General features: G+C 39.0%; 1 protein-coding gene across 1 annotated transcript in view; it reads left to right on the top strand.

Moving 5' to 3' along the window:
* ELP2 (elongator acetyltransferase complex subunit 2) overlaps positions 1–24,106 on the top strand; it is a 55,379-nt gene that overhangs the window by 23,832 nt on the left and 7,441 nt on the right. The window contains exons 10-18 of the mRNA XM_052660274.1: positions 433–533; positions 721–852; positions 6,544–6,693; positions 9,348–9,536; positions 12,520–12,589; positions 13,114–13,209; positions 13,352–13,409; positions 14,001–14,073; positions 23,070–23,262. Of these exons, the coding sequence (XP_052516234.1) occupies positions 433–533; positions 721–852; positions 6,544–6,693; positions 9,348–9,536; positions 12,520–12,589; positions 13,114–13,209; positions 13,352–13,409; positions 14,001–14,073; positions 23,070–23,262 (1,062 nt within the window). The remainder of the gene's footprint in view (positions 1–432; positions 534–720; positions 853–6,543; positions 6,694–9,347; positions 9,537–12,519; positions 12,590–13,113; positions 13,210–13,351; positions 13,410–14,000; positions 14,074–23,069; positions 23,263–24,106) is intronic.

Here is a 24,106-nt window from a genome sequence, read left to right as displayed (position 1 = left end):
CGTGCCTGAAAAACCAACAGTGCCTCCTCAAGTAAAGAAAATCCTCTTGCCGTTTCCTGTGTCTTGAGTCTCTTCAGTTCTTCAGTTTCTTTTTCCTCTCTTCTCTCTTCGTCCTTTCTGTGGGCCTCCCAATTCTTCATTGGAGGTCTTCATTAGAAAGTGCCTTGTATCGCACAGCAAGGAGTTCAGTGAAGTCGCCCTCTTGCAGATCTAGCTTAAAATAACGATACTGTACCACTGGACTCTATACAGTGCTGTAAAGTACCCAAAAGCATGACCACTTGCAGAGGATGCATACAGGTGACAAATGCATGCTAGACACGTGAACTAACTTATGTGACTGGACATGGCAAGCGCACTTTGCCTCTATGAAAGTGTGCAATTTGAATTTTTTATTTAGAGGACTTACTGTAGTTTGGTGTTTTTCTTTAGATGGTATCCTACAACAGCCAGTGAGATTGTTGTCTGCCTCAATGGATAAAACCATGATTCTCTGGGCTCCAGATGAAGAGTCAGGAGTTTGGCTAGAACAGGTAAAATGTGAATATTTAAGGAAAAGAAAAATGAGTACGTGAAGCAGTAAATCCCAAGTCTGTGTTCCGAGAGCTACAGATGTTCACTCTTCGTGTATGTTAAATAAGTGAGAACACAATCTCTGGAATCAGTGGTTTCTGTTGTGAGAAATCAGTTATGAATTGTTTTCTGTGTATTGTTGAGTAGGTTCGAGTAGGAGAAGTGGGTGGCAATACCCTGGGATTTTATGATTGCCAGTTCAATGAAGATGGCTCCATGATCATCGCTCACGCTTTCCACGGAGCGTTGCACCTATGGAAACAGAATGCTACCAACCCAGTAAGGAAAATGCTTTTAAATCATTTCTGATCAAATAGAGTAAATCGAAAGTGAAACCTAGGGAAACAGTGTTGTTTTACCTCTAACACTCTTCAGAGACGTAGTAGAGGCATTTAAGTTCAGATGACGCCACTTTTTCTGTAGATGTTATTCTGTTGTTAAACTAAGAAATTTATGCTTTTCTAAGAATAAAATTCAACTGTCTAACATTGTTGCAATATTAAAATTTGCATGTAGTTAAAATTTTTACGTAAGTGAAGTTTAAACTGCATAAAATTTAAGCTCTCCCTTAAGCTGTATACATTTTGTGATGAGAGTTTTTCCTAAAATGTTTGATTTCTTTGTCTTATGCAAGATAACATAATTTGATGTTTTCCTGTTGGTTAGCTAGGTGCTCCGCTGATAATTTGTTGAGTTGTTGAATGACTGACTGACATAAGAGCATTTAGAAGGATCTGTTACTTTATGAAGGAATATATTAATGCTCTCAGGAGCTCTTGATATATGTAATTCTAAATGATCCTGCAAATATTGGGCTTTTCTAGATCTCTCTTACACGTTTTACTCTCTTGGAGAGGAATAATCTTTCTCTAGGTAGGTATAATAGCTGCTTTACAGTATTATTCCAATCTCTTGCTTCCTAATTTGCTTCCAACCTGCTTCTCTGGGTTTGGGGAAATGGGATGACAGAAACAGTGTTAGGAGCATGTGGATCTTGGCCCCAGAACTTACTAGCTGTGTTTTTGAGGACATTACCGAACCTTTGTCTCAGGTTACTCAACTGTAAAATATGGACAGTAATAAAACTACTGAGAAGGATATGGCATCAGGTCCCATCAGTTCATGGGAAATAGATGGGGAAACAGTGGAAACAGTGTCAGCCTGTATTTTTGGGGGCTCTAAAATCACTGCAGATGGTGATTGCAGCCATGAAATTAAAAGATGGTTACTCCTTGGAAGGAAAGTTATGACTAACCTAGATAACATATTCAAAAGCAGAGACGTTACTTTGCCAACAAAGGCCCGTCTAGTCAAGGCTATGGTTTTCCAATGGTCGTGTGTGGATGTGAGAGTTGGACTGTGAAGAAAGCTGAGCGCCGAAGAATTGATGCTTTTGAACTGTGGTGTTGGAGAAGACTCTTGAGAGTCCCTTGGACTGCAAGGAGATCCAACCAGTCCATTCTGAAGGAGATCAGTCCTAGGTGTTTATTGGAAGGTCCAGTACTTTGGCCACCTGATGCGAAGAGTTGACTCATTGGAAAAGACTCTGATGCTGGGAGGGATTGAGGGCAGGAGGAAAAGGGAACGACAGAGGATGAGATGGCTGGATGGCATCACCGACTCAATGGATGTGGGTTTGGGTGAACTCCAGGAGTTGGTGATGGACAGGGAGGCCTGGCGTGCTGCATTTCATGGGGTCACAAAGAGTCGGACACGACTGAGTGACTGAACTGAACTGAACTGAGAGGGATTTTGGAGTTTTGCCAAGAGAACACACTGCTCATAGCAAAGACCCTCTTCCAATAACACAAGAGAAGACTCTACACATGGACATTACCAGATGGTCAATACTGAAATCAGATTTATTATATTCTTTGCAGCCAAAGATGGAGAAGCTGTATACAGTCAGCAGAAACAAGACTGGGAGCTGACTGTGGCTCAGATCATGAACTCCTTATTGCCAAATTCAGACTTATATTGAAGAAAATAGGGAAAACCACTAGACCATTCAGGTATAACCTAAATCAACCCCTTAGGATTATACAGTGGAAGTGACAAATAGATTCAAGGGATTAGATCTGATAGAGTGCCTGAAGAACTGTGGATGGAGGTTTGTGACATTGTACAGAAGGCAGTGATTAAGACCATCCCCAAGAAAAAGAAATGCAAAAGTGCAGAATGGTTGTCTGAGGAGGCCTTACAAATAGCTGTGAAAAGAAGAGAAGCGAAAGGTAAAGGAGAAAAGGAAAGAGATACCCATTTGAATGCAGAGTCTGAAAGAATAACAAAAAGAGATAAGAAAGCCTTCCTCAGTAATCAGTGCAAATGGGAAAGACTAGAGATCTCTTCAAGAAAATTAGATACCAAGGGAACATTTCATGCAAAGATAGGCATAATAAAGGAAAGAAATGGTATGGACCTAACAGAAGCAGAAGATATTAAGAAGAGGTGGCAAGAATACACAGAAGAACTATACAAAAATGATCTTCACGACCCAGAAAATCATGATGGTGTGATCACTCACCTAGATCCAGACATCCTGGAATGTGAAGTCAAGTGGGCCTTAGGAAACATCAATATGAACCAAGCTACTGGAGGTGATGGAATCCCAGTTGAGCTGTTTCAGATCCTAAAAGATGATGCTGTGAAAGTGTTGCACTCAATATGCCAGCAAATTTGGATAACTCAGCAGTGGCCATAGGACTGGAAAAGGTCAGTTTTCATTCCAAACCCAAAGAAAGGGAATGCCAAAGAATGCTCAAACTACCACATAATTGCACTCATCTCACACACTAGTAAAGTAATTCTCAAAATTCTCCCAGCCAGGCTTCAACAGTACGTGAACCATGAACTTCCAGATGTTCAAGCTGGTTTTAGAAAAGGCAGAGGAACCAGAGATCAAATTGCCAACATCCATTGGATCATTGAAAAAGCAAGAGAGTTCCAGAAAATCATCTATTTCTGCTTTATTGACTATGCCAGAGCTTTTGATTGTGTGGACCACAACAAACTCTGGAAAATTCTAAATGAGATGGAAGTACCAGACCGCCTGACCTACCTCTTGAGAAATCTGTATACAGGTCAGGAAGCAACAGTTAGAACTGGACGTAGAATACTGGTTCCAAATTGGGAAAGGAGTTCGTCAAGGCTGTATATTGTCACCTTGCTTATTTGACTTCTGTGCAGAGTACATCATGAGAAATATCCATAATTACTGGGAGAAATATCAGTAATTTTCAGATATGCAGATGACACCACCCTTATGGCAGAAAGTGAAGAACTAAAGAGCCTCTTGATGAAAGTGAAAGAGAAGAGTGAAAAAGTTGGCTTGAAACTCAACACTCAGAAAACTAAGATCATGGCATCAGGTCCCATCTCTTCATGGCAAATAGATGGGGCAACAGTGGAAACAGTGAGAGACTTTATTTTGGGGACTCCAAAATCACTGCAGATGGTGACTGCAGCCATGAAATTAAAAGACGCTTGCTCCTTGGAAGAAAAGTTATGACCAACCTAGACAGCTTATTAAAAAGCAGACATTACTTTGCCGACTAAGGTCCATCTAGTCAAGGCTATGGTTTTTCCAGTAGTCACGTATGGATGTGAGAGTTGGACTATAAAGAAAGTGCCGAAGAATTGATGCTTTTGAACTGTGGTGTTGGGGAGGACTCTTGAGAGTCCTTTGGACTGCAAGGAGATCCAACCAGTCCATCTTAAAGGAAATCAGTCCTGCATATTCATTGGAAGGACTGATGCTGAAGCTGAAACTCCAATACTTTGGCCATACTGATGTGAAGAACATTTGAAAAGACCCTGATGCTGGGAAAGATTGAGGGCGGGAGGAGAAGGCGACAACAGAGGATGAGATGGTTGGATGGCATCATCGACTCAATGGACATGAGTTTGAGTAAGCTTCGGGAGGGAGTTGATGATGGACCAGGAGGCCTGGTGTGCTGCAGTCCGTGGGGTCGCAGAGTCAGACACGACTGAGCAACTGAACTGAACTTTACTGAGAGGGATTTTATGATGCTAAAATGAGTTAATACTTGTACAGTGTGAAAAGCAGGGCCTGACACATACTTGATACTATATATTCTAAATAAATAGATGAAAGAAGTCAGAACCTTTGAGCAGAATTGAGTCAGCAGAGTTTGAATGTGCATCTAATGGCTTCCCTTACAAAGGAAAAATTCATGTATCCTGAGTGGTGCAATTGGTTAGTGCATGGTACTTATTTAGGTACAGATTCATGAATTTGCTTGACCTTTAGTTTGTGAGCTTTGTAATAGTTGTGTCGTATAGAAGGATTTGAATTCTCAGTACATGCAGTGATTCACTTTTCCCCTTTGTATCTGCCATTTGGAGTTGACCTTTAAGATTGTTTTTACTATTATATGAACCAGGGAATCATTATCTATGACACTTTCCAATGAGACTTTTTTAGGATAAATTTAATTTTGTTCTTAAGAGCTCCTTTGAGCCAAATTTTATCTGGTCTTTGAGGGCCTTCATAAGAAAAAGCATTAGATGAGTAGGGAGGAACTCTACTACTCAAACCAGAGGACAGAATTTCACTGTAGTTTTGCTTAAAACTTGATTTCAGATTTATAATAGTTTACCAAATATTTAGAGTATTTCTTTAATAGACTTTATTTATTAGAAAAATTTTATATTTACAGGAAAAATTGAGCAGAAAATAGAGTTCCCATTTACCCCTGCCACCCAAGTATGCATAGCTGCCTCCACTCTCCACATCCCACACACATTTGTTACAATCAAGGGCAATTTCTAAAAACAAATGCTGCCCTTCAGAGCTGTGTTGATAGTCAACAGTGCTGTACTTTTTTCTGAATCTTTTGGAAACTCTCATTAGTGCTAACTTTAGAGTCAATTTTTATATCAGAGAAGAAATGAACAGCATTTCTTTGTTCTAGCCTGTTTTATGTTTTTGGCCAGAAAATAATATGGCTTAACCACATTCATCAGCATTGGCTTTGAATGACCTTTTAGCTATTTATATAAATTTAATTTTTCTCTAAAGTTCAAGTTTTATACCACTTGAATTGTTCCAAAAGATGCTCTGTAGACATTTTCTATATTTCCTTTCATTATCGGAGAAGGCAATGGCAACCCACTCCAGTACTCTTGCCTGGAAAATCCCATGGATGGAGGAGCCTGGTAGGCTGCAGTCCATGGGGTCGCAAAGAGATGGACACGACTGAGCAACTTCACTTTTCACTGTCATGCACTGGAGAAGGAAATGGCAACCCACTCCAGTGTTCTTGCCTGGAGAATCCCAGGGACGGGGAAGGCTGATAGGCTGCCATCTGTGAGGTCACACAGAGCTGGACACGACTGAATCAACTTAGCAGCAGCAGCATTTGATTATTTATTTCCTGGTTACTGGTGCTGGCTCCCTCAGGAGGTAGACTAACTAGGTTTGATTTAACCTCTGTCCTCTACACCTGCAGCTTTCTACTTAACAAAGAGAGTTGGTCATCTACAGACTCGTGTTAGCCAGTACTCTTTATTATTTAGTTTGACAATTAAATAGTTGTGTATTACTGATACGTAGTATGTGCCAGTGTTGTATAAATATAGATTCATCTGACTATCATAATGACTGTAGGAGCTAGGTAGCTCTTTTTCAGTAGAGTTAATTGAGGCACAGAACGATTGGGTAATGTCTAGGTTCCAGGAAGCATTCACAAATGGCAAATGGAGGGGACTGCCCCAAGGAAACTGCTTTGAAGGACATAACACATATTTGAATGTTTAAGTTCTAATCTGCTTGACTGAGAAAACAGATCCTGTTACTGTGAATTTCCATCTTTTTTACTTAACTTTTCACCTTGTTTGGGAGCCACGGTCTTTCCCATATCAGACCTGAGGGCTGAAGGCATTATCAGACTTAATTTTGAATGAAAATACATTGATTATTTTGATGTATCATGAACACTTTTGTTGCAGAAAGAGTGGACTCCAGAGATTGTTATTTCAGGACACTTTGATGGTGTCCAAGACCTAACGTGGGATCCAGAAGGAGAATTTATCATCACTGTTGGTACTGACCAGACAACTCGACTTTTTGCTCCTTGGAAGAGAAAAGACCAGTCAGAGGTAAAACATCATCTTCTTGACGGATCCATTTGAAAAGAACATCCCTGAGCTCATGAAGAGAAGGGCAGCAACATTAGCCATTAGGGAAATGCAAATTAAAATGATGAGATGCCACTGCACACCCTCTGGGATATCTGAGGTATAAAATACTGACAGTGGCAAGTGGTGGTAGGTTGCAGAGAGACCGGAACTTTCATACATTGCCAGTGGGAATGCAAAATGATATAGCTACCCTGGAAAATAGGTTTCTTAAAAACTGAAGCATTCCAAAGAAGACATGCAGATGACCAGTAGATGTGTGAACAGATGCTCAACACTAACCATCAGGGAACTGCAAATCAGAACCACAATGAGATACTCCCTTTCATCTCTCAGAGTGGCTGTGATCAAATAGATAAACAGTGAATAGTGGCAAGGATGTGGAGAAAAGGAGCCCTCCTGCCCTGTTGGTAGGATTGTAAATTGTAGCAGTGCTATGGAAAATGGAGTGGAGGTTCCTCAAAAAATTAAAAATAGAACTACCCCATGATCTAGGAATTTCATTTCTGGGTATTTAAAGAAAACAATACTAATTTGAAAAGATACATCCATTCCCATGTTTATTGAAGCATTATTTACAGTACATATGTTTGTTTAATGTAATTATTGTAAATAATTACATTATTAACAATAGCCAAGATATGGAAGCAGCTAAGTATCTATTGATAGATAAAGAAGACATGGTATACATACAATGGAATATTAGCCATTAAAAAATGAAGTCTTAAATATGTATATAACTGAGTCACTTTGCTGTATAGCAGAAATTAACACAACCTTTTAAATTAACTTTACTTCAGTGAAATTAAAAAGTAAAAAAAAATTTTAAAGAGGAAACTAAAGTCTTGCCATTTATAATAAAATAGATGAATCTAGAGGATACTGTGCTAAGTGATACAAGTTAGATGGAGAAAGACAATGTGATGTATACGTGTAATCTAAAAAACAAACGAGCAAAGAGTGAAAACAAACTTATACAAAGAATAAGTGGGTGTTTTCCAGAGGTGTGAAGCTGGGCGAAATAGGTGAAAGGATTAAAAGGCACAAACTTTCAGTTATAAATAAGTCACAGGGGTATGATACAGAGCATAAGGAATATGGTCAGTTGTGTTTAAACAACTTCATATGAGGACAGGTGGGTGGTTACTAGATTTATTATGGTGACTGTTTTGTAATGTATTTAAATGTCAAATCACTATGTTGTACACTGTGTTGAAACTAACATTACATATTTCAACTGTATTTCAGTAAAAAATGAATTTAAGCACGCATGTATTCTTTCTAATTCAAACAATTAAAATGTTAGTTGCCAAAATGTGTTTACTTTAGTTCCACAAAAAAGTTCTCTTTTACCTTGTAATTTTAGTTTTAATTCATTAGGAAACACTGTCAGATCTGCAGTAAAAGCTAATTTCTAATATCATATAGTGTCACTTAATAGTGAGCCCAGTTTTTGTTGAAGAAACTTTTCAGTCTTGGCCCTAAACTTTCAAAAACCACAATAAAACTTTACCACTGATAAATCATTGAACTGTGCTATATACTACAAAGTATACTCAGTTTCTGATAAAAATTCATGAAACTGACTGTGGGTCAGACTGTGAGTGCTAATGAAATTTTGGCATTTCTGCTTTAGCAGCATTTTGGTAGATTAAAATTAATAGAGAACATTGGGAGCACACTGTAGTCAAGCAAAAAAGGCAAATGATTTTGGAGTGGTTTTCTGTGCCTCTTAGTAATTTGCTACCAATATTACTCAGTTGTTGTTTACTCATGATCCTTTAAAAAAAAATCAGTAAATCAGACTTTATCCAAAATGTGAAATTCTACCCTTTGAAAGATGCTGTCAGGAAAATTAAAAGATGAGTCACAAGCTGGGAGAAAATATTTACAAAACACATACCTGATAAAGGATTTTTATCTAGAGTCTATAAAGAGCTTTTTAGAACTCAGTAAAATCAAAAACAAACAATCCAGTAAAAAAGAGGAGGGGGGGAATGGGGCAAAAGGTATTTCTCTGAAGATGATATATTAATGGAAAATAAGAATAGGAAAAGATTTCAGTACCATTAGTCATTAGGGAATGCACATTAAAGCTACAATGAGATACCATTACACCACTATTAGAATGATTAATGTTTAAAGGCTGGCTTGCACAAGTGCTGATGAGGGTGTGGGTAGCTGTATCTTTCTTACACTGCTGGTGGGATTGTAAAATGTATAGGCACTTTGGGAAATAATTTGACAGTTTATTAAAAATTATACAATCATTCAATTATCATACCCACAAGAAGTGTTTACTCAAGAGAAATAGGAGCATATATTCATACAGAGACTTGTACGTGAAAGTTCATGACTGTTTTCTCAGTAAGACAGCTGGAAACAACCCAGATATCTGAGTAGGTGAGTGGATCAACAATTTGTGGTATAGCCATACAAAAGGAATACTACTCAGCAAGAAAAAGTATTGAACTGTTTATAACAACATGGATGAATCTGCCTCATGATCACATTTTCATGGCATAATGAATGATTTTATGTCTGATACTTTGTTGAAAAGAATTCAGTTTTTGAAACGTGTGATCTTTTTTTTTTTAATCTTTTTTGGCACCCAGGTGACTTGGCATGAAATTGCAAGGCCTCAGATACATGGATATGACCTTAAATGTTTGGCAATGATCAATAGGTTTCAGTTTGTGTCTGGAGCAGATGAAAAAGTTCTTCGAGTATTTTCTGCACCTCGGAATTTTGTGGAAAATTTTTGTGCCATTACGGGTCAGTCACTGAATCACATGCTTTGTAATGTGAGTATTCCCCTAAATGTTTTAACTAGATCTCGCCACTTCATATAACATTTTAAAGAAGTTTTACGTAAGGCTGTAAGTGGAGAGTATGGGTAGAAAGGAAGTCAAATCATTTTATCATTGGCTTGATAAATTTTTGCGTATACTATACAGGCAGTAATTTAAATATTAGTATAATAAATTTTATAACAGATAAGCCCAAAACACTGTAAAGAATTAAAATATTAAATTAAGCTACAAATACTATGTATATTCATTGTGTTTGATAACTGTGATAAAACACAATGGGTTATATTTTCAAGGAGATGATCATCTTGATGCAGATTAGGGGTAGGGGGCAATGGAGCTCATGTACTTAAAACTGTTAGAGAAAACCAGTTAATTGCTGAATCTTGTGTTGGCTAAAGTAATAGTCATAGAAGGAAGTGTCACTGTAGTAATGAGAAAATGGGGCTTCATTTGAATTTTGAAAGGGGTAAGTTTTTAATTAATGTTCATTTTTACCCTCTTTCTACAAAAGATTTGAGTACTTATAAAAATACATAGGTTATAAAAATTATCAAGTAACCAGATTTGAGGGAAGGGAAAGCAAGTAGCCAGGTAGTTGTGTTACACAGAAATGCATGTCATACAGTCATTTGCAGTCCTTAGAGCTGGGTCACAAATTTGCTTCTGAGCTTGAGAAGGGTAAGTACACTTAATAGGCAGAAGGAAGGAGAGAAAGAGAGCAGTGAAGTGGTCAGAGCTGCTTGAATGAAAAGTGTTAGCAAAGGAAATGGAGAACTGGGGAAAGGTCTAATGATAGAGGACCTGGGAGCCAGACATAGTTGAGACTCTGGTACTGACGACGGGTCCTGAACAAAGGAAGTGATGAAATGCGCTTTGTGGGGAAGAGTGATGTGGGAACAGGATACCTTTGAGCTCAGAGGCTTTGAAGGCAGGGATGTTAGCACCAGTCTGGGAGAAAAAAAGAATCATTTTAAAAGAAATGTCCAGCTGCGCTTCCTACAGTGCCCCATGGACGCCTCTGGCCACAGGCTGTCTTAGTTAGGTAAAGAAGAGGAAAGACCCATTGCATAGTTTCTAACGCTAATGGACAGTAGAACAAGACCAAAAGAGGGGCCTGGATTGTGGTCAGTAGACTGAGCATGGTGTGGAGGGCTGGTTGGTTTGAGGATCTAACAATTCTAGGCATTGAAATGTGGTGGGATTTCATGAGAGGTTAGTCCCTGGTATATATTCAGTTCTGTGTCCCAAGATACACGGATCCTGTAGACTGGGAAGCCACTTGCTGCTTTTTATATTTTTTTCCCATATTAAATATTGGGATATGTAGGAATGCCTCTTTTTTTGCTCTTTTCCATGGTGTTTCATTTTCTAGATTTCTAAAATAAAGCATCCTGTGTCTCAGGTAATCAGTGTTGTTGAGTTTAAATTCCCCTTGCTCATGTTTGTGTTCAGTTCCATCAATACAAAGTTTAGATTTTAAAAAATACTGTTAGCTTATGGACATGTGCCAGTTTTGATGGTTACTATTTGTTTCACTTGCAATAACTTAATTGATATGCAGCATATAAACGGATTCAGTTCAGTTCAGTTGCTCAGTCGTGTCCGACTCTTTGCGACCCCATGAATCGCAGCACACCAGGCCTCCCTGTCCATCACCAACTCCCGGAGTTCACTCAAACTCACGTCCATCCAGTCAGTGATGCCATCCAGCCACCTCATCCTCGGTCGTCCCCTCTCCTCCTGCCCCCAATCCCTCCCAGCATCAAAGTCTTTTCCAGTGAGTCAACTCTTCGCATGAGGTGGCCAAAGTCCTGGAGTTTCAGCTTTAGCATCATTCCTTCCAAAGAAATCCCAGGGCTGATCTCCTTCAGAATGGACTGGTTGGATCTCCTTGCAGTCCAAGGGACTCTCAAGAGTCTTCTCCAACACCACACTTCAAAAGCATCAACTCTTCGGCGCTCAGCCTTCTTCACAATCCAACTCTCACATCCATACATGACCACTGGAAAAACCATAGTCTTGACTAGATGGACCTTTGTTGGCAAAGTAGTGTCTCTGCTTTTCAGAATGCTATCTAGGTTGGTCATAACTTTCCTTCCAAGGAGTAAGCGTCTTTTAATTTCATGGCTGCAGTCACCATCTGCAGTGATTTTAGAGCCCCCCAAAATAAAGTCAGCCACTGTTTCCACTGTTTCCCCATCTATATGCCATGAAGTGATGGGACCAGATGCCATGATCTTCATTTTTTAAGTGTTGAGCTTTAAGCCAACTTTTTCACTCTCCACTTTCACTTTCATCAAGAGGCTTTTTAGTTCCTCTTCACTTTCTGCCATAAGGGTGGTGTCATCTGCATACCTGAGGTTATTGATATTTCTCCCGGCAATCTTGATTCCAGCTAGTGTTTCTTCCAGCCCAGCGTTTCTCATGATGTACTCTGCATATAAGTTAAATAAGCATTGCCACTTTAAAGAGTACTCTGTTTAAAAGTTTTAAAATACTCAAAATTTTAAGTATGTTTAATGAAAATACTATGACAGTGGCTTCTTGGGAAACATGTTTGCATGAGCCTCACCAGGGATGTACCCATGAGACTCTTGTAAATAAAGGTTCAGGCCTTCTGTTTTCAGCCCACTCTTCGCTAGAAGCCATCACAGCGCTTTCCTTGTCAAACCCTGAAACCCACTGAACTGTGAGGGTTCAGTGAGCTTGTGGATGAGAGGATATCCAGCTTTATGGATTGGGTGGGGGCTGGGGCTGGGGCTGGGGTTAGCTGGAGCCTGTCTGCTGGAGAATGAATGCTTAGCATTTCATCTCTTGGTTCAGAAAATGGAAGTCTGGGTAGATAACCCTCAGTGTAAGTGGTCTTTACACTGCTTCTCAGCATTAATGAGCATAGCATTTTTTTTTCTCCTCAGTGCCTCAGGTAACAGTATCTTTTTAGCATTTAAGACATGTCTCACATTTTTTATTCCAGCAAGACAGTGATCTTCCAGAAGGAGCTACTGTCCCTGCTTTGGGATTATCCAATAAAGCTGTCTTTCAGGGTAAGACTGAGTTCGTCTCCAGAATTACTGAACCTATAATGGTACTTACCACCTAGTTACACACTTGTGTAACATGGACCAGTGTTCATTACAGGTGATTTCTCTTTTTATAGATCACAGTACAGGCATCTATGCTCTCTGTCAGATATTTCATGGTAACTACTCTATGTATCCTTGCACATCTTGAAACAGGTGCTGCTTTTACAAAGTGTACTTCATGGAGCGCTTACAACCATAGATACTAATGTGGGTTGCCTGAAAAACGCGTTCCATAGTTTATAAAAAGTTTGGGAAATACTCGGTCAAAGGGAAATGAAGGAACTTTTATGAAATTGACCACAGCACATATGGAAAATACCGGAGTAGTGGAAATACCCTTGGCTTTGCAATCATGTGAATACAGCGCTGAGTTACCCTCCCTTGAAGTGCCGCCACTTTCTCACTGGTGGCCTTAACATTGGGATGTGTGTAGGAGACATAAAGATGGGACCACATTCATGATGTTGATGCTTCTTTGAAACTAGGAGATATGGCTTCTCAGCATTCTGATGAAGAGGAGCTGTTAAATAGTGCTGGTTTCGAGTATCACCAGGTGGCCTTCCAACCCTCCTTACTTACTGGTAAGAAAAGGCAAAAGTATGATTTACTAGAATCATTAGTACACATAGTGTGGTATCTGTCACCGGTGACCCAAATCTGTGCTTCAGAATTCACTTGCATGAAAATAGAAAAATTAACTGCAACACTGTAAATTTATTATAGAACCTCCCACTGAGGACCATCTGCTGCAAAATACTTTGTGGCCTGAAGTTCAAAAACTGTAAGTTAAACTATACTTAGCTGTTTGGTCTGATTCTATCCTAACTTGTGATATTTTTCCCCCCACAATTTGATTTTCTCCTTTGCTTTCCTCTTAGCTACAATCCCCCATCCCCAGATCTAAAGATCTCTTGGTAGCCTTCATAAGGGGTGAGAATCAAACTTTACGTAGATTTTTATAATGCTGTGTATTATAGTTACTAGATTTGTTGGTGTTGATTTTTTAAAGTAGAGAGGCATAGCACCATTTTTTTTTTTTTAACTGTTACTCTTTTTTTTTTTCCTACAGTGGTTCCCTATTTGAACCTTTCTGTGGTTTGTTATTAATATTTATTGTACTGACTGGTTAGGGGTGAAAACTTGTATTTAATTTAGTAGTCTGAATAAGTTATATTATTGCTAGGAAGTTACATTTTTCTCCACTCTCTGCTTTTACCCCAGATACTTCCCTTGACAGAAATGTTTCTTAAAAGAACTGTGTGTTAGCTAGAGAGATTAAAGTTAATCTTTTCACATTAAAAAAATTTTGCAGCATGAGAAGAGATACATTTCCTAATACAAGGGTCATCCATTTTCTGTTTTTGAATTTTAGATACGGACATGGCTATGAAATATTTTGTGTTGCTTGTAGCAATTCAAAGACTCTGCTTGCCTCAGCTTGTAAGGTAGGGCATGTTACTTTTCTGTTCTGCTTGGTCACAGGTTATTTAAATCAGGCTCCTGCAAGCTTAGTGATGCACGCAGAATTTGACATGAAAGGCCACAGGTGCCTGATTTCTCTGAATCTTGCTTTCTCTGCCTCTTTTCCATCTGTCTCTTCCGAAGCTTGCAGTTGCCTTTTAAATCTGTCTCAGCTGCACAGTTTTGTTTTTCAGTACTTGGCTTGAGCCTATTTATGCCTCTACTCAAAAACTATTTAATCAGATATCTGAAAATTAGACCTAAAAATGTGATAAAAATTTTTAGTAATGGGAGTCCTGGAGACACAGGGGAAGGCAAAACCCCGTGTGTGTTCCATGTGACCATTTCTCGAGGCCACTCAGGGTGCTGAGCTAATAGGGGAGTCCAGTCCCTTGGCCCATGCCATGGTGAGGCAGGGGGGCGGCCAGGGCAGCGAGCTACCAGTAGGTGGCGCTGCAGAATTGTGCACTTGAGACAGTGGCCTGGGGGAATGGTCTTGAGCTCCTTCTTCAGTGTTTATATCCTGTGGAGGATTATGTGAAGGATCTGAGACCCAGGCATTCCTCTGAATTTCCTCAAATTATCTACTTGTTTTAAACAAGAAAATACATTTATTTACTTGTTTTAAGCATGATGGTAAGAGCTGCCCACCTGGATGGCCACCTTTGGGTTTCTTTGTTTTTGGGTTTTTTTCTGTGTGTTTGTTTTTTGTCCATGCTCTTGCTGTGGCTTCTTTGTATTTGCCTGTGTTGAGCTGAGGGTCATCCTAAGAAATAATGTCATGCTCCTTTTCCCCCACCCCTCTTTGTTTATTGGCCTCTTTGTGAGGGTGGTCCTGAGAGTTTTCTTTCTGTTAATACAGATGCCTTTGGGTAGAATAGGGCATAATAGCAATAACAACTGTGCTTCTATTGAGCAAACGTTTTTGTGTCTTAGAGCACTGTTAATCATATATTTTCTCCTTTTCAAGTTGGCTCACTTGTAACAAGCAGGGGCTTTTCTCTTTTAAGCTGGCATTCTGTAGCTGTTTTATTTAGGTGTCATGAGTGTACCAAAGGAGAAGAGGGCAGTAGAGGATGAGATGGTTAGATAGCATCACCAACTCAGTAGACACGAACTTGAGCAAACTCCAGGGAATTGTGGAGGACGGGGAAGCCTGGTATGCTGCAGTCCATGGGGTGGCAAAGAGTCTGACACAACCTAGCAAATGAATGGCAACAAAGTGTGCTATAAATTGAACATTGGACAGTTTGATAAATTTTGATATATACCTGTGAAATCATCGCTACAGCCATAATGAAGATACCATCCACCCCCAGTCCTGTGCTGTGCCGTGCTTAGTCACTCAGTTGTGTCCGACTCTTTGCAATCCCATGCGCCGTAGCCCACCAGGCTCCTCTGCCCACAGGGATTCTCCAGGCAGGAGTACTGGCGTGGGTTGCCATTCCCTTCTCCAGGGTATCTTCCCAACCCAGGGATCAAACTCAGGTCTCCAGTTTTGCAGGGAGATTCTTTACCATCTGAGTCACCAGGGAAGCCCGCCCCTATCCCTAGTAAACCACGAATCTGTTTTTTAACATGATTCAGTTCAGTTCAGTCGCTCAGTCGTGTCCGACTCTTTGCGACCCCATGAATTGCAGCACGCCAGGCCTCCCTGTCCATCACCAACTCCCGGAGTTCACTCAGACTCACGTCCATCGAGTCAGTGATGCCATCCAGCCATCTTATCCTCTGTTGTCCCCTTCTCCTCCTGCCCCCAATCCCTCCCAGCATCAGAGTCTTTTCCAATGAGTCAACTCTTTGCATGAGGTGGTCAAAGTACTGGAGTTTCAGCTTTAGCATCATTCCTTCCAAAGAAATCCCAGGGCCGATCTCCTTCAGAATGGACTGGTTGGATCTCCTTGCAGTCCAAGGGACTCTCAAGAGTCTTCTCCAACACCACAGTTCAAAAGCACCAATTCTTCGGCGCTCAGCCTTCTTCACAGTCCAACTCTCACATCCATACATGGAAAAATCATAGCCTGACTAGACGGACCTTAGTCGGCAAAGTAATGTGTCTGCTTTTCAATATGCTATCTAGGTTGGTCATAACTTTTCTTCCAAGGAGTAAGCATCTTTTAATTTCATGGCTGCAATCATCATCTGCAGTGATTTTGGAGCCAAAAAAAATAAAGTCTGACACTGTTTCCACTGTTTCCCCATCTATTTGCCATGAAGTGATGGGACCGGATGCCATGATCGTCGATTTCTGAATGTTGAGCTTTACGCCAACTTTTTCATTCTCGTCTTTCACTTTCATCAAGAGGCTTTTTAGTTCCTCTTCACTTTTCTGCCATAAGGGTGGTGTCATCTGCATATCTGAGGTTATTGATATTTCTCCCGGCAATCTTGATTCCAGCTTGTGTTTCTTCCAGTCCAGTGTTTCTCATGATGTACTCTGTCCACTGGAGAAGGGAATGGCAAACCACTTCAGTATTCTTAATAACAGGATACTGAACGAGGAACTCCCCAGGTCAGTAGGTGCCCAATATGCTACTGGAGATCAGTGGAGAAAGATGGAACCAAAGCAAAAACAATACCCAGCTGTGGATGTGACTGGTGATAGAAGCAAGGTCCAATGCTGTAAAGAGCAATATCGCATAGGAACCTGGAATGTCAGGTCCATGAATCAAGGCAAATTGGAAGTGGTCAAACAAGAGATGGCAAGGGTGAACGTCGACATACTAGGAATCAGCGAACTAAAATGGACTGGAACAGGTGAATTTAACTCAGATGACCATTATATCTACTACTGTGGGCAGGAATCCCTCAGAAGAAATGGAGTAGCCATCATGGTCAACCAAAGAGTCTGAAATGCAGTACTTGGATGCAATCTCAAAAACGACAGAATGATCTCTGTTTGTCTCCAAGGCAAACTATTCAATATCACCATAATCCAAGTCTGTGCCCCAACCAGTAATACTGAAGTTGAAGTTGAACGGTTCTGTGAAGACCTATAAGACCTTGTAGAACTAACACCCAAAAAAGATGTCCTCTTCATTATAGGGGACTGGAATGCAAAAGAAGGAAGTCAAGAAACATCTGGAGTAACAGGCAAATTTGGCCTTGGAATGTGGAATGAAGCAGGGCAAAGACTAATAGAGTTTTGCCAAGAAAATGCACTGGTCATGGCAAACATCCTGTTCCAACAACATAAGAGAAGACTCTACACATGGACATCACCAGATGGTCAACACTGAAATCGGATTGATTATATTCTTTGCAGCCAAAGATGGAGAAGCTCTATACAGTCAGCAAAAACAAGACCAGGAGCTGACTGTGGCTCAGATCATGAACTCCTTATTGCCAAATTCAGACTTAAATTGAAGAAAGTAGGGAAAACCACTAGACCATTCAGGTATGACCTAAATCAAATCCTTTATGATTATACAGTGGAAGTGAGAAATAGATTTAAGGGCCTAGATCTGATAGATAGAGTGCCTGATGAACTATGGAATGAAGTTCGTGACATTGTACAGGAGACAGGAATCAAGACCATCCCCATGGAAAAGAAATGCAAAAAAGCAAAATGGCTGTCTGGGGAGGCCTTACAAATAGCTGTGAAAAGAAGAGAGGCAAAAAGCAAAGGAGAAAAGGAAAGATATAAGCATCTGAATGCAGAGTTCCAAAGAATAGCAAGAAGAGATAAGAAAGCCTTCCTTAGCAATCAATGCAAAGAAATAGAGGAAAACAACAGAATGGGAAAGACTATCTCTTCAAGAAAGTCAGAGATACCAAGGGAACATTTCATGCAAGGATGGGCTCGATAAAGGACAGAAATGGTATGGACCTAACAGAAGCAGAAGATATTAAGAAGAAGTAGCAAGCATACACAGAAGAACAGTACAAAAAAGATCTTCACAACCCGGAAAATCACGATGGTGTGATCACTCATCTAGAGCCAGACATCCTGGAATGTGAAGTCAAGTGGGCCTTAGAGAGCATCACTACGAACAAAGCTAGTGGAGGCGATGGAATTCCAGTTGAGCTATTTCAAATCCTGAAAGATGATGCTGTGAAAGTGCTGAACTCAATATGCCAGCAAATTTGGGAAACTCAGCAGTGGCCACAGGACTGGAAAAGGTCAGTTTTCATTCCAATCCCAAAGAAAGGCAATGCCAAAGAATGCTCCAACTACTGCACAATTGCACTCATCTCACATGCTAGTAAAGTAATGCTCAAAATTCTCCAAGCCAGGCTTCAGCAATATGTGAACCGTGAACTTCCTGATGTTCAAGGTGGTTTTAGAAAAGGCAGAGGAACCAGAGATCAAATTGCCAACATCTGCTGGATCATGGAAAAAGCAAGAGAGTTCCAGAAAAACATCTATTTCTGCTTTATTGACTATGCCAAAGCCTTTGACTGTGTGGATCACAATAAACTGTGGAAATTCTGAGAGAGATGGGAGTACCAGACCACCTGACCTGCCTCTTGAGAAATCTGTATGCAGGTCAGGAAGCAACAGTTAGAACTGGACATGGAACAACAGACTGGTTCCAAATAGGAAAAGGAGTGTGTCAAGGCTGTATATTGTCACCCTGCTTATTTAACATGATAGAGTAGTTTATATTTTCTGAATTTCTAAATTTTTCTATAAATGTAACTATAGTTTGTACTCTTTTTTTGTGTAGTTTCTTTCATTTATCATAATTTGAGATTCATCTATTTTTTTACACATCAATTAGTTGTTCATGTTTTTATTTCTGAATTGTCTTCCCATTTACATATATATTACAATTTGTTGATCCATTCACTTAATGGACATTTAGGTGTTTTCCATTTTTGGGACTTTTACCAGTAAAGCTGTTATAAACATTTGTGTACAAGTCTTTGCATAGAATATGCTTTCATGTCTCTTGAGCGAATACATACGAGTGGAATTGCTGAGTATATGGTAGATACATGTTAAAATTTTTAAGAAGCTGACAAACTGTTTTCCAAAGTGGTTGTACCACTTTACAGTCCCACTGGCAATGTGTGAGAGTTTCAGTTGCTCCTCACCTTCAGTAGTACATGATATTGTCATGTGTTTAACTTTTACCGTTCTGATACTTTTGTAATACCTCACTGTACCTGTAATTTGCATTTCCCTAATGATTAATGATATTGAGTATTTCTTCATGTGCTAGTTTTCCATCTGTGTGTCTTCTTTGATGAAGTATCTATTCAAATCTTTTGCCCAGTTCTTTATAGTATTGTTTTCTTATTACTGAATTTTGAAAAGTTCTTTATATACACTGGATACTCCTTTGTCAGATATTTGCTATGTAGATAATTTTCCACAGCGTCTTTTCCTTTTCTTGGCAGTGTTTTTTCAGAGGGCAGAAGTTTATGTTTTGGTGAAGTCTAAGTTATCACTTTTGTTCTGTGTTGAGTTTGTGCTGCTTGTGTAGAATCTAAGTAATCTTTGCCTGACTCAAACATCTTCTGCATTATTAAGCATGTTTGCTGTGCATTATGACGAATTCTTTATCAGGTTGCAAAATCTCCCTACAGTTCCTAGTTTGCAGAGAGTTTTTATCAAGAATGGATGTTCAGTTCAGTTCAGTTCAGTCGCTCAGTTGTGTCCGACTCCTTGCGACCCCCTAATGGATGTTAGATTTTGTCAAATTTTTTTCTTTGTTGGCATGTCATATGTTTTTCCCTTTTATTAATACGAAGAGTTACATTGAATGATTTTTTCAAATGATGAACCAGCTTTGCATTCCTGCTCATGATATATATGTATATACATTTTAAAAAATTATTCTTTTTATTGAGGTGTAACTGACATGTATAACATTGTATTAGTTTTAGGTGTACAGCATAATGATTTGACGTTTGTTTACACTGGGAAGTGATCCCTGCAGGAAGTCTAGCTAACATCCATCATCATACACAGTTAGAAGAAAAAGTTTTTTCTTGTGCTGAGGACGTTTAAGATCTCAGCAGCTTTCAAATATGCAGTTCAGTACTGATGATAATTGCTGTGCTACAGATTACGTCCCCCTGACTCAGTTATCTGTAGCTGGACGTTTGTACCTTTTGACTCTTCACCCATTTCACCCAGCCCTCAATCCTGGCTTCTGGATAGGTGTTAGTGCTGTTAAGGTTTTCCTCTAAGCATTGCTTTTGAGGCATTCTGCAAATTTTGGTATGTTGTGTTTTCATTTTCATTCAGTTAAAAGTACTTTCCAATTTCTTTCACCTTTTATTTTTTAACTATAGGTTATTTTGAAATATATTAGTTTCCATATACTGAGTATTTTTAAGGTCTTTCTGTTACTGATTTCTAATTTAATTTTGTTTAAAAAGTATAGCATAGCTTCAATCATTTGAAATTTAATCTTGGTAAATTTCCATGTTCCCTTGAAGAAGGTAGATTCTGTTTCTGTTGGGTGGAGTGTTCTGAAAAAGATGACGTATATTGGTTGATAGTATTGCTGTCTTTGCTCTTTTGGTTCTGTTGTGTGTGGCATTTTGAAATCTCTGACGACAGTTGTGAACTTGCCTTTTAATCTTTGTAGTGCATTCAGTTTGTACTCTGTGTTTTGAAGCTCTGTTGTTAGATCCTAAGCATTTATGATCATTATGTTCTCTTGATTAACTGATTAGTTTGTTATTATGAAATGAAACTCTCTATTTCTGATAATAGTTTGTGCTCTGAAATCCACTCTGATGTTAATATAGCCACTCCAGCTTTCTTTCTTTTTTTTGGCCACACTTCGAGGCTTGCGCTGTCTTAGTTCCCTGACCAGGGATTGAACCCATGCCTCCTGCAGTGAAAGCATGGAGTCCTTACCACTGAGTAGTGCTTGAATTATGTGTCTTTTTCATCATTTTACTTTTAAGTTGTTTGTTAACTTTTATCTCAAGTGGATTTCTTGGAGGCAGCATAGAGTTGGATCTTTTTCTTGTCCTGATAATCTTTCATTTTAATAGGGGTGTTTATTAGACTGTTTGAATTTAATGTAATCATTGATATGGTAGATTTACTTTATCTTGCCATTTGTTTTCTGTTTAATCCATCTGTTCTTTGATCCATTTTGCTTATTTTTGGTGAAGTAATTGCTTTTTATAATTCTGTTTTATTTCTTTTGCTTAGCAGATATAACTCTTTGTTGTGTTATTTTATTGGTTGTTTCACATTTTATAGTATGTGTCTTTAATTTACCACAGTTTAGCATCAAGTAATAGTGCACTGTTCATGAGAAAATAAGTATATTTTCATTTCCCCCTATTTTGTGGCATTGTTTTTGTACATTTTGCTTCTTTACCGAAATCCCATGATACTATTATTTTTGCTTTAACAATCAATTATCCCTAAAGAGATTTAAATAATAAAAAAGTTTTTCCAACAGATATAATTTTCCTTCTGCCTGCAGGATATTCCCTAGCATTTTTTGTAATGTAGTTCTGCTGGTTAGGAATTTTTTTTGAGTTTTCACTTGTCCGGAAAATATATATGTCTCCTTCATTTTTAAAGTGTACTTATGGTAGGTAAAGGATTGTTTGTTTTCCTTTCTGTACTTTAAAAACATTGCTTTATTTCTTCTGACTTGCGTTGCTTTGATGAGAAGCCGAGTGATTTTCCTTTGTTGCTCAGTAATGGGCTTTTCCTCTCCATGTGCAGTTTCTTGTTTATCCCTGGTTTTAAACAATTGACTATTGTGGGTGTAATTTTCTTCGTGTTTCTTGTGCTTGAGTTTTATTGAACTTATTGGATCCTTCAGTTTATTGTTTTCATCAAATTTGAGGGCCATTAGCTTTTTAAGTATTTTTTCTTTTCATCCTTTTGCAGACCATATTTGGCTGCTTGATGTTGTCATAGGGTTCAGTGATGGTCTTTTGTTTTTTAATTTTTTCTACTCTATGATTCTTTTTGTCCCTTGGGGTAACTGTTCTTTGTTGCCAGACATCAAGTATTTTGAAGTGCCATTGTTTCATGTATTTCGTTTGATCTTTTAGTTTTTTTCATAGAAGATAGTAAATCTGGTTCCTGTCACTTCATATGGACCAGAAGTGAAAGTCTCTTAACTACTAATTACACAGTTAATGCAGAAATGTATTTTGTAAAAATATAATACATACTTGTAAAATTATGTAAAATGCATACTTGGAAAAATAGTATGGCAGCTCCTCAAAAAATTAAAATAGAACTATACCATATGATCCAGCAATTCTGTTTTTGGGTTTTTATACAAAGAAAATGAAAACATTATTTATATAGATAAACGTACCCTTGTGTTCATTGTAGCTTTATTTGCAATAGACAAGACATGGAAGCAGCCAAAGTGTCCATTGATAAAGGAATGACTAGGAAGGGGTGGTGTGTGTGCACGTGAATGTGCAATATAACCCAGCCATGAAACAAGAATGAAGTCTTTCCATTTGTGGCACCGTGGATAGACCTGGAGGGTATTATGCTAAGTGAAATAAGTAAATAAGTCAGACAGAGAAAGATAAATACTAAATGATTTCATTTGTATGTGGAATCCAAAAAACAAAACAAATGGACAAACAAAACAGAAGCAGATTGGTTGATACAGGGAACAGACAGTGTGTTTTCAGGAGGGGTGGAGAGATGATAGAAATAGGGGTATAAGAGGTATAAACTTATAAATAATACACAGTTTCAAAATAAGTCACAGGGATGTGAGGTGCACATAGGGAACACAGTCAATAACAAGGTAAAATATTGTATGTTAATTATAATTTTAAAAATTCTGATTCCATTGCCAGTCTCTTAATTATTCATCATTTCTAATCCCCGTCTGTCTCTTCTCAGGGGTTACACCTGGTTATAGAATTTATAGTATCTTCTGAGAATTTGTGGTTTTTATTTATGCAGATACATGAAGAATACTGTAGAAGCAATGTGTTACTTTGAAAAGTGGTTTTGTTTTATTTTTTCCAGTTTATTTCACTCACATTGCTTTCTTGTTTCATCTCTGTCCTGCAGGCAGCCAAGAAAGAGCATGCCGCCATCATTCTCTGGAACACTGCATCTTGGAAGCAGGTGCAGAATTTAATCTTCCACAGTTTGACTGTCACACAGATGGCCTTCTCTCCTGACGACAAGTTCTTACTAGCGGTTTCCAGAGATCGGACCTGGTCACTGTGGAAGAGGCAGGACACAATCCCACCTGAGTTAGGTAAACGGCTCCTGGCTGGGAAGAGTACTAGTGAGACAGCTATATCCATTTACTCACTTTGAGCAGCTGTTGGGTAAAGTGAAATAACAGGGTGAAGGCTAGAGTCTGGTTACTGGAGTCTTTCAAAGTTTTTGGCATTTGAGGAAGACTTGACCTTCCTTGTAAGGATGATAATGTCTTCAGATATCTTGGTTAAAGAACCGTAAAAACCTGTATGTACAAAATTTAGACTTTGCAGATGGTTACAGAATGCCACCATAAAACCAAATAGATGATATATACTGAGGATTTTATGGGACAGGAATAATAATATACAGTTAAATTACCCACCTGTTTCACACTGATAATTTAGACATCCACTTGGCTTCCTTGGTGGCTCAGGTGGTAAAGAATCCACCTGCTATGCAGGAGACCCGAATTCCATCCCTGGGTCAGGAAGATCCCCTGGAGATGGGAATGGCTACCCACTCCAGTAGTGTTTGGAGAATCCCATGAACAGAGCAGCCTGGCAGGCTGTAGACCATGGAGTTGCAAAGCCTTGGACATGACCGAGGAACTAGTATTTGTGAATGACACGACCCCTGGGCAAGATGCTAAGACACCTACCTGCATTCTACTTTGGACCTGGCATAAAATGAAAAAACACTGAAAAGGAAAAAAGAGTCTCCTTTGTGTACTTACAGCAATAGCCTATTATTCTTCCAGTTTCGGTGAGTGGGTAAAATCTAGAGAGTGGTTAAAGTACTTTTGTGTTGTTTAATCCTGCTGTTAATTTTTTCCATTGATTACTACGTCAGTTTGACTTACGATGTTTTTAGTTCTTTGGGTTTTTTATATTTTAGAG

The sequence above is a fragment of the Budorcas taxicolor genome, chromosome 22 (genome assembly GCF_023091745.1).
Source record: "Budorcas taxicolor isolate Tak-1 chromosome 22, Takin1.1, whole genome shotgun sequence".
Taxonomy (NCBI): Eukaryota; Metazoa; Chordata; class Mammalia; order Artiodactyla; family Bovidae; genus Budorcas; species Budorcas taxicolor.
The sequence above is the reverse complement of the archived record's forward strand: the minus strand, read 5'-3'. Positions and strand labels throughout refer to the sequence as shown.